We start from the raw sequence: 13,187 nt of genomic DNA on the forward strand, positions 1-13,187 counted from the left end.
CATTTTTTTCCCCCAATCTGTCATCGTTAATGCAAGTATTAAATTTCGGTCTTTTGATTGTGTTTTAGGCCAGCAGAGAAATCTTTGAAGGCCTTTTGTGCACGTCACATAAAGTGATTGTGTGCTTGTGTTCTATGAAATATCCCAATTTAAATATATACTACAACGATTGAATTGATATCCTACCAGGCTACGATCCTGTGCACTTCCACGTCTCGTGAAGATGGCGACTGACCTAGAATTTCAAATAATCAATGCACGTGGCCATGTCACGTTCCACAGCAGAACCGCAGAGAAATTTGGATCACTCGCGGAGGGGCAGTCATATGTCAGTCGACTTGTTTCCCGTACAAAATGGATCATTTTCCTTGAAATCATCACATGCAGATGCATCTTTTTTTTACATGGATTTCTATACTTTCTAGATGACCAAAGTCAGCAAGGACCATTGCCTGGAGATTATCAACAAATTTGAGCCGTGTTCCGAGAACCAGAAGCAAGCAGTTTTGGGAATTGATGGTAAGAATATTGAACTTTGGTCCTTCTGGGCCTATTTAGACATTTGGGAAGATTTTGCAGGCAATTCTGTCTTTTCATAAAATCGAGCAGGATTGTTACTTTTTCAAGCATCCTCCCAACTCTTGTTCAGACGATTATGGTTTATAGAGACAATGTATTTTTTTTTTTTTTAAAGATGCACTAATAAATCTACGTAGTCTAAGTATACCCAAAATTCAATATACGTACTGTGAATTAAAATCAGGTAGTCATTTAATAACATGCGATTTTAATTGTCCAACTTTAGTTTGTAATAGAGAAATTGAACTGGTTTCCCCCCTTCAATTATTCATCCTAATGCTTCAAATAATTGGCTATTATTATGATGATGATGATTATTATTATTATTATTATTACTATTTTTTTTTCATCATCATGTTGTACTTGGACAACCAAAACAGGAACATTTGCTAGAAAACTGACAACTTTATTCTTTATTCTTATCTGCATTACAAATAAATAAATAAATCTGAAAAAATGTAAATTATCCTCAGGGGAGGCATCATCATGTTGTACATTAGCTCTTCCACATACTGTAGAGTAACCCATAAATCTTAAAGAAGTGTATCAATATTTAAAAGTACTTCAATAAAATGGTGTAGAAAAGGGCATAAAAAAAAAAAAATCAACATATGACCAAGGTGGAGTTTTGTTTTAATGTCTATAAACCGTACATATATAACATGAGATCACTCATTATTTAAAAGATATTATTGATGAGAGCAAATCCATAACTGTGTCGGATTACTTGAAATGTGGATGAGCAAAGTTCTTAACAAGCGCTTGAAATCTTCTTTCAGGTTTTACAAATTACATGCGCAGCCCTGCAGGAGATATCTTCAACCCGGATCACTACAGCGTTAACCAGGACATGCGCCAGCCGCTGTGCAACTACTTCATCGCGTCCTCGCACAACACGTACCTGATGGGAGACCAGCTCATGTCCCAGTCCAGAGTGGACATGTATGCTTGGGTGCTTCAGGCCGGCTGCCGCTGCGTTGAGGGTATTTTACATGAGAAACTAGAATAACTGACATGTTACCAGTGTTGGATGAGAGCAGCGGTGTCCAAACTACGGCTCGGGGGCCATTTGCGGCCCGCCGTCCGTTTTTTAGTGGCCCGCGACATATGCTAAAAATGGCATTTGACTCAGTTCAACTCAAATGAAAACTAAAATGTTTGGAGATGGTCAAAGTAAGAAGTGAAGGTGTCGAAAAACACAGGTGCTATTAAAGCTTATTTTAGTTAACTCAAACTAACGAACAAACCAAGATGCAAAACTAACTAAAATAAACCTATAATTATAGCAAAAATGTCCTTCGTTTTAGTCTTTGGTCATGACTTTAATGCATGAGCCTTTTGGGATGATTTTAAATGTGATTTTTAATAGATTTATATTGATATAAACCGGAATAATGACGTCATAGCTAGTCCGCGTTTTTGTTTCCACAACTCATTGACCAGGCAGCGCGTGCTGCACTTAGATGTTGAACTGCTCACTGATAAAAAACAAACAAAACAAACAACATAGTTGATTTAACGTTTATGGCGGCATACATCGTCATTTTACTAATTGTTATGAAACATTTTCGGCGGTCAAAGAGTTAATATAAACCGTAATAATGACGTCGCGCCCATTGGGTTTTTTTACATGTTGCGCACGAGTAATACACATTAAAAAAAACAACAACTAAAACTAATACTGAAACTAATTAACCTAAAACTAAGCAATTTATTGAATTAAAAAAATTAGGAACCACCCTGAAAACTAACTAAAAAAACAAAACTCAAAATGAAATAAAAACTAAAATGAAAAATTCCCAAACTATAATAACCCCACTTCCCTATTACAAATAAATTGGTTGATATGCTGTCGCTTCGTGAGCACTTGTCGATTTGATGCAATATTGGCTCCTGTTTTTTTGTCATGTGCTGTTCCCGCATTTGAAAGAAAAGCGCCGCTGATTGTGGCGTCTCTTGTGCACAGTTGACTGCTGGGATGGTCAGGATGGCGAGCCGATTGTTCATCACGGCTACACTCTGACCTCCAAGATCCTCTTCAAAGACGTGATCGAAACCATCAACAAATATGCCTTTGTCAAGAACGAGTACGTGAGAACACACACAAGACAACCACTCCACTGAGATGGAAATATATCATTCAGAAATCCCAGAAAATGAAAAAAATCTGTCGTAGGAAACGTGGAGCAACTCGTGTTGAAAACGTGTGTTGTTCTTTAATAAGCATCGATATCTAGTATCGGTACTAGTGTTGTTCCGATACCGGTACTGGTATCGGCAGAGGTGCCGATACTGCATTAAAACAGTGGTATCGGTATCGGTGACTACTCGCAAGTGACGTGCCGATAACATTAATTCCATCACTAATATCGGATTTTGGATGCAGCATCTTGTGTCTTGCTGGTGCACGACATTCACTGATATGTGACATGATCACCGCATGCCGATCTAAGAAATCCTATTGGCCCTTGAATGCTCTGAACCAATGGCAGGACAGCTTTTTCATGTATCAGTATCGGCCGATACTGCAAAGCTGGGTATCGGCATCGGTATCGGGAGCCAAACAACAGTATCGGAATAACACTATTCACAATTGGCCAACAAGTTGTTGAAGGATCATTGAAAATGTCATTTTGGGTGTGCGGAATTTCAAGCTGAAGTGAAGGCTTGTGCTTCTCTGAAAAGTTTGAAATGAATCTCGAATCATAGAATTCAACGACATCTTTTTTTCTGTCCTGGAGTGCAATGAAATAACTTGTCAATAATTTGTCATCTCAATCCATTCGTCAGTCTGTCTGTCTGTCTGCTTTGGAGTTTGAGAATACGGCTTCGAGTCTGGTTACATGTAAGAATTTCAAAAATGGCGACGAGTTGTCGGTGTGCTTGCTGGCTACTGCGGAGGTGCCCTTGAGCAAGGCACAGTAGCGGCCACGTGTGGGATCCGGTTCTATGTATGTTGTGCAACAGAAAGTAGATTTTCCCTTGAGGGACTATAATGAGCATAATAAATACATTTCATTGCAATTCAAAAGTGATCCTCTTTTTCAGGGCCATGTTTGAGTTGGAGCCAATGTTAATTATCCAATCCACAATAAAAACATTTTCAAATAATACGTTTATGTGTACTTCTATAAAGCAGTCAAATCAGCAGTTAACTAAAAGCCAGGCGACGAGAGTGAGTTTTTCCAAGCAATTTACGGATCGCTAACGATGCTGTCTAAGGTCACAAGGCAGAAAGTTCCACAGATGCTGAGTTGAAAAGCCGTAAATGCTCCATCAGCCTTCCAGACCCGACTTGGGTTTATGGAGCAACTAAAGCTCCAAATGGCCTTCTTAAAATCTGTTGTCAAATTCACAGCGTGCCAGCGAAGACGGCTGCGATGTGCTCGGGTCATTTTGCGGAGGTTAAAAGTCATTGTCGCAAAGTTCCTTCCGCATTGCGGATTAAATGATGATGACAGACTTCTTTTTCATTATGTAAAACACATTCAAATGATTGACTTGAAACATAATCATCATCAAGAAGTCATTTTGAGGACTTTGCTGCTGATGAAAAACATAAATGCATGCATGTCTTTGGAATGTGGGAGTACCCGGAGAAAACCCACGCGGGCACGGGGGCAACATGCAAACTCCACCCAGGAAGGTCCGAGTCCTCAGAACTGGGAGGCGGACGTGCTAACCCAGCGGTGTCCAAACTACGGCCCGGGGGTCATTTGCGGCCCGCCCTCCATTTTTCATTGGCCCGCGTCATATGCTAAAAATGGCATTTGACTCCGTTCAAATCAAATCAAACAAATCCAAAATGTTTGGAGATGGTCAAAGTAAGAAGGGGGGGTACTGAAAAACAGGCGCCATTGAAGGTTATTTTAGTTCACTAAAACTAATGGAAAAACTAAAATTCAAAAAACAATATTGGTACCCAAATAAAATAAAGACGAAAAGGCTTTCTAAACAACAAAAACTAACTAAAACTAACTATAATTATAGCAAAACTGTCCTTCGTTTTAGTCTTTGGTAATTAATTGAATGCATGAGCTTTTGGGGATGATTTTAAATGTGATTTTTAGTCGATTTATTTGGATATAAACTGTAAAAATGACGTTTGAAAGTATGTCACACAGAAGTGATGTCATCTAGCAGCAGCCAATAGAAAAGCACCAAAAGATGATTTATTTTTTTTTAAACTAATACTGAAACTAACAAACTAAACAGAACCACCCTGAAAACGAATAAAAACTAACTAAAATGAAAAATTCCCAAACTATAATAACCCGACTGCCATATTACAAATAAATTGGTTTATATACTGTAGCATTTTTCTAAATATGCAAAAGCACAAATAAAATATTTGAACAATTTTGAGGACTAAACACAATTTCTCTTCATAACATGATGTGGCCCTTGCGTCCTTCGGATGTTCTGGATGTGGCCCTCAAATGCAAAAGTTTGGACACCCCTGTGCTAACCGCTCATGTTAACGTTCCAGAAACATAAAATGTAGCATAAACTGTACTTGTTGGTTTAGTACATTTGTTTCAAGCTTTTCTATTTTCAGAATATCAGTTTTTATGGTACAAACGCAGCTGATAAAATCATGCAAGTGTCATCGTTTCAGGGCGACATTTCAGATGCTTTTCTGCCTTTTGTGGCTTTTAACACGTTAACATCGTTGGTGGCTGATGAGCGGGTAGTTTGTTAGGCGGTTGCCACTGTGAAGGCCGCAGATGATGAAATGACGCAACTTTCACACTTTTACTCATCATGCCACACAAGTGTCCGACTTTTGCGTCACTTTGGTACCATCTGGATGCGCAGAAGATGAAGTATATAGCATATCAAAACCTTGTGGTGAAACGTGTCTTCTCACACGTGTACAAGTATGTGTGCAAAGAAAGAACACAAGGTGATAATCCCATCGACATGGAGGATGTGCAGAAAAGTTCTATTTTTAGAGCGAACGGCAGAGAAATTCTCCATTTGCTGCGATTTACATCCTTTTGTGTGTTTTGGAAAACATGATCAGGAGCAGCCTGTTCTACGGAGGAACAAAAATGCCCAAAATTAAATTAAATAAATAATACATGTGAAAAATAAAAACAGATATAAACATCTCATTTGAAAATTGAATACAAAAAAAAATTGAAATAAAAACAACAAAATACATAGATATACTGTACATAAATAAATAAAATTAAAAAATCAATAGAGCAATGAAAAAATGAGATTCAAAATAAATATAAAAATAATGTGGAAATAAATTAAAAAAATATATATATATAGATTTTAATATCAATCAATCAATAAAAAGGCTCTCATATTTATTCATTTCATTCTGCAGAAGCTGTCAGCATGTAATCTGTCATAAAATGTTATTCGAACTATTATATTATCCAACCCAAGACAAACTTAGGACCGCCCCCTCATTTGAATATTATTTCAATACGGATTTCATGCTGACAGCGTCTGCAGCATGAAATAAATAAATATGAGAGCGGAGCGTTTTTATTTATTGATTGACATTTAATTCTATTTATATATTTATTTTGGTATTTATTTCCACATTTATTTATTTTTTATCTTGTTTTTTATTTTTGAATATATTTTTACTCGTATTTATTTATGCATATATATTATACAGTTAATATATATTATCCTATTGTATTATTTTTTTGTATTAAATTTTTGAATTGGATTGTTTTTATCTTTTTTATTTTCAATTTTATCCATTTATTCATGCATTAATTTATTTCTGTTTTAATTTGGGCAGTTTTGGTCCTCCGTACTTTCCCACCTAAAATCGGTCAAAAGAAGTCAACTAAAGGATTCGGATTCCTTAAATATGGAAGGCAGTTTGATTTTCTGGTGTCCAGATGAGCAACGTCTCTTCAAAGGGTTGACATGAGCACAATCCGGATGAAAAGCTGACATTTGACAAAAAATCCATTTTGTGCCGCATTGATCAAACATTAAAAAGGACCAGACAGGTAATAACATAAACAGAAAAAAAATGATCTTGTTCTCTCGGCTTAAGCAAAACCATTTCTAAGTACTGTACATAATGTGTTCTTTGATTTTGCAATTACTGTTGAAGTGTACTACAGATGCAGCTAATCATTAGACTCAAAATCAATATAAAAGTAGCCATGAACTTCGATGGATACATTTATACTGATTTTTTTGTTTGTGATATCGCATTTCGCTTTCATGAATAGCTCCAAATAAAATTAAATGAGCCAATAACGGTGTATACACTCCGGTGATGATCAAAAGTTAGTTACAGTCGTCGTGGAGGCACAGCAGACGAGAAGAAAAATCATAGACAGCGGACATTTTCCTGTAAGCTGCTTTGCTATTCAGTTCTCGCAGTGGCGCAATGCGACTTGTCACTTCCCATCAGGTTTCAACTGTCAGTGCATATCAAAGCCCCAAAATGGATGATCGATTTCTACATCACATCAACCTTGTGGGCCCAGGTGCACAATATTCCAAACAAACGACCGTATTATGTATTATGTGCGTCCTTGCCAGCATTTCAGCCTCATCACGCCAATCTCATGTGTCATTTTTTGTTTTTTCTTCCTTCGACCAGTTTCCCAGTCATCCTGTCCATAGAGAACCACTGCAGTGTCCCTCAACAAAAAAAGATGGCCCAGTACCTCATTGATATTCTGGGGGACAAACTGGACGTTTCCAACATCAAAGCGGAAGAGTCTGCTCGGCTCCCCTCGCCGGAAAACCTGAAGCGAAAGATCCTCGTTAAAGTGAGTCCAAGTCTGTTGGCCGAGTTATGACGCGCTTCAACCTGAAAGCGGGAAAACTTTTGCTCTTTCAACATCCACTTCAAAGGTCGGCGATTCTGAGCAGTGAAGTTGGTCAAGTTCCTGAAGAGTCAATTCAATTGATGTGGAACTAATAAGAATTAAAAAAAAAAAAAAACTGTGTACAGTTCATTGCAACATTAATCGATAATTTAAGTTTGAGCGGTTGACTTTATTTTTGTTGTTGTGTGAGCAACACTTTATCTTCAGTGGCTGGCAAAAATCTTCGTCTGTGATCTTTAGTTCATTATGATGTTGAAATCCAACAATGATGGCTGGATGTAGTGCAATAGTGACATAATTGATATGACAAAAAAAAAAAAGACAGTGGTCGAAAGTAAAAGTCGAAATACTTTGCTATTCTGTAAAGCAGAATTTTTCAAGTATCTCTACTTTTTTTTTTTTTTCCTGACAACTTTTTACTTTTACTCAAAAATAATCTCGCCACTTTTTCAACCTCCACAGATATAAAAAAAAAAAAAACAGGTACAGTAGTGACGTTGGAGAAGCTGTCAGCATGTAATCTGTCATAAAATGTTATTCGAACTATTATATTATCCAACCCAAGACACACTTAGGACCGCCCCCTCATTTGAACATTATTTCAATACGGATTTCATGCTGACAGCGTCTGCAGCATGAAATAAATAAATATGAGAGCAGAGCATTTTTATTTATTGATTGACATTTAATTCTATTTCTATATTTATTTTGGTATTTATTTCCACGTTTATTTTTTTAATCTCGTTTTTTATTTTTGAATGTATTTTTACTTTTATTTATTTATGCATATATAATATACAGTATAATATTCGATTGTGTTATTTTTTTGTATTTAATTTTTGAATTGGATTGTTTATATCTTTTTATTTTCAATTTCATTCATTTATTTACGCATTCATTTATTTATGTTTTAATTTGGGCAGTTTTGGTCCTCCGTACTTTCCCACCTAAAATCGGTCAAAAGAAGTCACTCACTATTTTTTTTTTCTGACAGCTTTTTACTTTTACACAATATACGTGAAAAGTTGAATTGAGTCTAATTGAATAAGGTGTTAAAAAAAAACAGGTACAGTAGTGACGTTGGAGAAATGTGAACAAGAGGGCATTAAATCAGTACTTGTACTTCTTATGAGTCTTCTTTATTTTTCTTGTCCACAGCGTCTGTAGTCGGTACTTTTTACTACGTTTGCCACTGCTCCATAAATCCTATTTTAGCTGACTATGGATGTGAGGCAGGCGAAACACTGTACTGGTCAGTCATAAGTCAAATAAGACAACATTCTCACTCACGTCCACTCTTGTCATCAATATAGAGTCTTTAATTAATGTAAGTACCACGATTTGGCAACTTGGGAGTACCTGGAGAAAAGCGACGCGAGCATGCTAGCACGCGCAAACTCCACACAGGAAGGCGATAGCCAACATTTAAGCACAAACGTGCTGACGATCAAACTTCATCAAGTTCATTTCAATGAATGGATTTCTTTTCCGTTTAATGTCATTAAAACCTTCCGCACGATGGCGGTCGCGTTTGTCAATGTAAATCCTAAATAACGGATCCAAAGTGCGCTCTTTAAAGATGGCGATCGTAAATGACATCCGAAGTTAATGAAGCCGCTCTGCCACCAAAATGCTTGGCAGTCGAGAGGAGACTCGGTGCCAACGCCTGGCGTGAAATAAAAGTCTCAACCCACCGCGACTCGTGTGTCCAGTCAGCAGGATTACGCAGCGGGAATCGTATCAAGTGTGAAAGCACTCGGGATCGTTCCACAAACTCCGCGAATGAGGCCGCAGTATTCAAGTTAGCTTCAGCATGCGTCATGACGTTTTTCCAAGACATCCAGCACATAACTGCACATTTTTGAAGTCCACGCAAAATCCAAATCCAAAAGGGAAGCATGAGGATGTTGAGGACGGCTCTTAACTCATTCACTCGCCGCCGTTTTCACATTTCGCAATCCCGTTCGCTCCCGGCTGTTTTACTGGATTTTGACTGGTTTTGCAAGGCCCACAGAATATTGTGTTCTATTGCTATAAAAGCAAAAAAAGATTAAAGTCTCTTCTTTCATCAGGAAAAAAAAGTATGTTTCTATCGGTTTCCGTTTTGCAGCAATTCGCATTAGAAGAAAACTAAGTTTCATCAGTTTTCACAAATCGATTTCAAATTCGAAGTCATTGAGCTTTTTTTTCCTTTGCTCTGCTGCCACCTGCTGGCCGTTTGTGTAATAACTACCATTTCTGCAACCGTTCTTTGCAGTTGAGGCTGCATCAAAGCCTTCTAGTCTAGCATAAGAAAAACAAAACAAAAAAACCTATAAATACGTCTTTGGGACACTTACAACATTAAAAGAAAAAACGTATTTACACGTTATTGGGAGCAAATGAGTTAAACACAACCAAGAAATGATGTTTTATTGATGACATGTTCTGAATGTTTCTTGTGTTTTTCTTTTTAGTGACCAGATGCTGATTTGCTGATTTGTATTTGCTGTAGTAACATAAATGCAAATTACACTTGGCAAGGATATTAATAATGACTTTTTCCACAACTATTTTCTAAATCTCACATTTTCTCGGCCAGGGTAAAAAGTTGCCTCCAAACATCGATGAAAACGCAGAAGAGGGCGACGTGTCGGATGAAGACAGCGCAGACGAGATGGAGGACGACTGCAAGCTGATGAATGGAGACGTATGTATGCCTGATATCTTTTTTTTATTTCTTGCTTTCATCGAGGGAGAATAGAATCTTAACAGCGAGATTGAAACGTTATTGTCCGTTTCCTCTTCAACGATACTTGCTTTTATGAATCTGATTAAAGACAGCTCTAAAAATAACATGCTGAATGAAACCCGGTCACCCGCTCAAGCAATATAACATTTATGAGGTAACAATGAGTTGAATACATGAATTCAAGTGGTGCAATCCTGTTTACTTGAAGCAACACGAGTCACCTGGTTTAGAGCTCAACTCTGCCATCATGTGGCTGCACTCAGCATGGGCACATTTTTGGAAGGTTACCTCATCACTGTTGTATTTCAATTCAAACATCTATCTACATAATGTATATTTCTGTCTATAGCGCATTGAACATGTCCGAATCTGTTCACCTGTATTCACCTGTGCATGTTTTTAAGCTCCTTCATCTATGTTGAATCTGGGAACAATTCTATTATAACGTCCATATGTAGCCATGCAAAGTATACTGTCTCAGAAAATTTGAATATTGTGATAGAGGCCATTATTTTCTGTAATGCCATTAAATAAGCAAGAAATACTGGACTCATTAAAAATCAGCTGAAATATTGCAGGCCTTTTATTGTTTTAATATTGCTGATCATGGCACACAGTTTAAGAAAACTCAAATATCCCATTTCAAAATATATTTCCTCACACCAAGTTAAAAAAATTAAAAAAAAAATCAGCTATATTAAAACAATATTTCAGTTGATTTGTAATGAATCCAGAATGTATGGCATTTTTGCTTATTTAATTGCATGACAGAAAATAATGGACTTGATCACAATATTCTCATTTTCTGAGACTGTCCTGTAAGCTACCCCACAAAGCGCTCAGTGGTTTTCTTTTCTTTTTTTTTTTTGAGTTTTGTTCCGTGTCTTGATTTCTCCTGCAGATGTCTGCCAACAGGAAGCAAGTGGAGAACATGGCTAAAAAAAAGCTGGACAACCTGATGAAGGAGTCGAAGATTCGAGACCGGGAAGATCCCGACAGCTTCACCATCGCTGCACTTCCACCGACTGGGCCTTTAGAAAAAACCGACTCAAAGGTACGTCTGATGAAAAGAATATCTCGTTTTACGGCAAAATCGCAATTATACATAAACATCAACAACAATATACTTTTAAAAATCGTGCAATTTATTAATACATTTTTTTTTCAACTAAGCACAAAATGATGCGTATTACTTTGCAAATAGTCTTATCAAATTGCCGTCATAAATATAAGTAAATGCATGTGTGGAGCTTTATTTAGTAATCAATTCATCATTCATTAAATTACACCTGCCAGAAAGTAGCGCTGATCAATGTCAAATTAAAGTCATGTTAAAAAAAAAAAAAAAGATGTGATTGACTCGCTTCTTCTAACAGGTCAAAGGTCACGATGGATCCGTGGCATCAGACGACGCTAACAGCAGCAGCAATAAGCGCACTGGCCACTCGTTCATGGGCAGCTTCTCCAAACGCAAGGTTTGCTTTTTGTCTCTTTTCTGTTTGTTCTTCGACGTGAAGCGTTTTGGGAAGATTTATAGTGACACCTAGTGACGCATCTTTGTAATGCAAAATCCTTTTCAAACAGCAATGGGAGGACGCAAGGAGGAATCATCAACATCTAATTAAGTCTCTCAAGTCAAATTATGTGCCGAACTCAAACTCTTTGGTATATAATAAAGATGACTGATGCTTACATTAAATAATCGACTCTGCAACTATAGACAAGGCTATGGCCTAACTAAATTAAGCTCCGCCCCTCAGTGGCACCAGGATGCCACTAGATCAGAGGTGTCTAAACTACGGCCTGGGGGCCATTTGCGGCCCGCCATACATTTTTTGGTGGCCCGCGGCAAATACTAAAAATCATTTTTCAATGCTTTTATATTAAAAAAAAAAAAAAAAAAGAGGGTGGATTAAACATTTCTAGCTATGCAAAGACACAAATTTGCAGCTAATAATTCAGTTCCAGAAATAAAAATAGTTTCATCCACTTGTTTTTTTAGTGTCAACATCCAATTTGTGAAAACATCACATTAATTCATGGTTAATTATTAATTTAAAAAAATGTGAAAACATCAACATCAATGTAACTGTACATTATATCAACAATTTATAATTGCTTCATTGATTTTTACCATGTTTAGCTCATTCACTGCCATTGACGGAAAACGACGTTAAATTATGCATTTTTTTGCTGGTCTGGCAATGAATGTGTTAATAAATGACTAAAAATAAATAAATAAATAAATAAAAGTGGCCCTTGCAGCTTTCTATTTTTCTGTATGTGGCCCTCAGAGGAAAAAGTTTGGACACCCCTGCACTAGATGCACTGTAAAAAAAAAAAAAGATGATGTTAATATAACTTACATGTATAATAGTGTTCGTTTTCACACGTCAATACATGTTTTCAATTGTCAAAGTATGTTCATATCTTCAAAGATGAATTATTCTTTGAGGTGCCGATTTTTTTTTGTGTGCATGGAGTAAAAGCAGCATTCTCATATTAGACATGGCTTTGGCCTGAGCACAAAAACAACAATCCCACCCCCAGCCCCACAAAAAAAAACAAAAAAAAACTTGCTCCTAGGCAATTGCCAAAACTCAAATATGAGGGGCTTCACTTTACCATTTCACTGTTTACTATGAGGAAGACAATCCACATTTACGTGCTGTTAATGTTCCCGCCACAGAAAAAAGTAACAAAGCTGAAGAAGACCTCAAGCTTGGAAGACACGGATACGGACCAAGAAAGCTCCAGCAGTGCATCACGAGCGCCACTTCATCACAACAAGTAAGGCACGCAAACACAAAACTGAGACGCACACGCGACGATATTGCTGGATGGGGAATGAGCAAAGTTTGGACACCTCCATGATTTAAATATGTCTGATTTTTATCATTTGTGTCCAATTTGGAACCCTGCAGAAAGAAGAAAACTATGAAGTTATCCAGAGCCTTGTCCGATCTGGTGAAATACACGTGCTCTGTGGGCCTCTATGATATTGAAGCACAAGGTGTGTTCGTTACTTCTGCTTGTCTCCTCAGATTACTGCT

General features: G+C 37.2%; 1 protein-coding gene across 1 annotated transcript in view; it reads left to right on the forward strand.

Annotated features, from left to right (window-relative positions):
- Positions 1-13,187, forward strand: part of plch2a (phospholipase C, eta 2a) — a 41,540-nt gene that overhangs the window by 17,539 nt on the left and 10,814 nt on the right. The window contains exons 6-14 of the mRNA XM_077511933.1: positions 426-519; positions 1,359-1,562; positions 2,546-2,666; positions 7,172-7,343; positions 9,985-10,092; positions 11,036-11,188; positions 11,511-11,609; positions 12,824-12,924; positions 13,059-13,147. Coding sequence (XP_077368059.1) covers positions 426-519; positions 1,359-1,562; positions 2,546-2,666; positions 7,172-7,343; positions 9,985-10,092; positions 11,036-11,188; positions 11,511-11,609; positions 12,824-12,924; positions 13,059-13,147 — 1,141 coding nt within the window. The remainder of the gene's footprint in view (positions 1-425; positions 520-1,358; positions 1,563-2,545; positions 2,667-7,171; positions 7,344-9,984; positions 10,093-11,035; positions 11,189-11,510; positions 11,610-12,823; positions 12,925-13,058; positions 13,148-13,187) is intronic.

The sequence above is a fragment of the Festucalex cinctus genome, chromosome 2 (genome assembly GCF_051991245.1).
Source record: "Festucalex cinctus isolate MCC-2025b chromosome 2, RoL_Fcin_1.0, whole genome shotgun sequence".
Taxonomy (NCBI): Eukaryota; Metazoa; Chordata; class Actinopteri; order Syngnathiformes; family Syngnathidae; genus Festucalex; species Festucalex cinctus.